Source organism: Aphanomyces astaci (genome assembly GCF_000520075.1).
Source record: "Aphanomyces astaci strain APO3 unplaced genomic scaffold supercont1.131, whole genome shotgun sequence".
In the NCBI taxonomy this organism is placed as follows: Eukaryota; Oomycota; class Saprolegniomycetes; order Saprolegniales; family Verrucalvaceae; genus Aphanomyces; species Aphanomyces astaci.
The window spans coordinates 13,890-15,530 of NW_009798394.1; the positions used below are offsets into that span (position 1 = coordinate 13,890).

A 1,641-nucleotide genomic window follows, 5' to 3' on the forward strand; every position below is an offset into this window, starting at 1 on the left:
CTTCTTCGTTGCTCCGGGCCTTGGCTCAGCGACGGAATACCACAGGAACATCTTCGTAGATCGATAGGGCCGGTTCCCAGGACGACTCCAGATCGTCCAGGCCAAGCCACTTGATCAGGACTTCCCAGACCCCATCTCGCAGACGCAGGTCCCGGAGGTCTTCCACGTAAAAACCTTCATCGCTGAACGCGATTTGGGCCTTCAAACCTTCATTGACTGCACATCCGCCCTCACAGTACAGGCGGAGCCGGCATGCATGGTGCAGGGACGTTGCTCCCGGAGGCACCAGCTGCTGGACTTCAATCAGGTAGTCGGAGACCACCTTCACGACCCAGAAGGGTCCCTTCCAAAGCAACGTTAGCTTTCCCGGATGCTGGAGAGCCCGGGCCACCAAAACAAAATCGCCCAGCGTAAATTTCGCCAGCTTCATGGAACGTTGACCATCACGACGGTACCAGGCCTTAGCGCGCTTTGCTGCCGCCGTCTCTGCCACGTGCTTGCGCATTATTCCCAGGGCATCTGCGAGCTCCGTCACGTGGCGTATCGCTCGGGACTTAATCCAGTCGATCGTTACCTCCCGGGGCTCATCCGGGTGGACCAGTCCAGTCAGGGGAGGTGTAGCAGGCAGGCCCGTAAACGACGTCGTTGGCGCTACGCCATCCAAACGGTCGGCCGGCTGCTGATTCAGGGCAGACTGTACCAGGGGTAACACCCCGGCCATTCTCCGGGTTGCAAGCGCATCTCGCTGCACAGGGTCTTCAGGATCCGGACGACGATCCGGTTCACCACCTCAACTGTCGCGTAGACCCAGGGGCATTGTGGTGTGACAAAATGATGATGAACACCAAACATACGACCCAGGGTACTGACCAGTTCGTTATTGAAATGGGACCCAGGTCCTGACCACCCCGAACAGTCCAAACCATTCCATCAACGCCGCGGTCGTCTCTGCTGCAGATGCTGTCGTACTGACATGCAACCGAACGAACCCACTCATGTCATCCTTGATGACAAGGACGTATTTCAAGCCTCCCGGGGTTTCTGGGAGCGACAGCCAATCGAAATGTATCAACTCATTTCGCTTCGTTGCATGCAGCGCTTCACCCCAGGGACGCGGTACCGACTCACCGTCGACCACCATACAATGCAGGCATGCAGTGACGAAGTTCTTCACGTCGGTCTTCAGGGAAGGCCAATCAAACATCTCCGCAACAGATGCCGTCGTCGCTTCCACTCTCCGGTGTTCCGCCACGCCAGATCTTTCCAGCTGCCGTCAGAAAACACTTCTTCTCGGCGCTCCAGGAGGCGTATTTTTCACATGTCGGATGGCCGCGCTGCAATTCCGTGATCGCATTCGCCGTCGGCCACACAAATTCGTCGTGCCGTAACGGGGACACCAGGGCCAGCCTGGACATCCAGGCACTCCGGGACTCCACCGGAAAGCTCCGGTCCAGGAGGACTTCCCCAACGGCTCAGGAGATTCGCCCACAGGTTCTCCTCTCCCGCCACACACTCCACAACGTCGTCATCGTCAACGCCCAGCGCTAGAGCTTGTGGGTCTGGTACTTGGCCATGTTCGAGTTCGACCCCAGAGGGTTAAACATGTACACCAGATTCCGGTGGTCCGTAAACAATCGGAAC

The 1,641-nt window shown here is 57.9% G+C and overlaps 1 protein-coding gene across 1 annotated transcript in view; it reads right to left on the reverse strand.

Annotated features, from left to right (window-relative positions):
* H257_18010 (hypothetical protein) overlaps positions 1 to 721 on the reverse strand; it is a gene marked incomplete at both ends in the record, with an annotated part of 2,440 nt that extends 1,719 nt beyond the window's left edge. The window contains one exon of the mRNA XM_009847000.1: positions 34 to 721. Within this exon, the coding sequence (XP_009845302.1) occupies positions 34 to 721 (688 nt within the window). The remainder of the gene's footprint in view (positions 1 to 33) is intronic.
* Between the last annotated feature and the right edge of the window lie 920 nt (positions 722 to 1,641).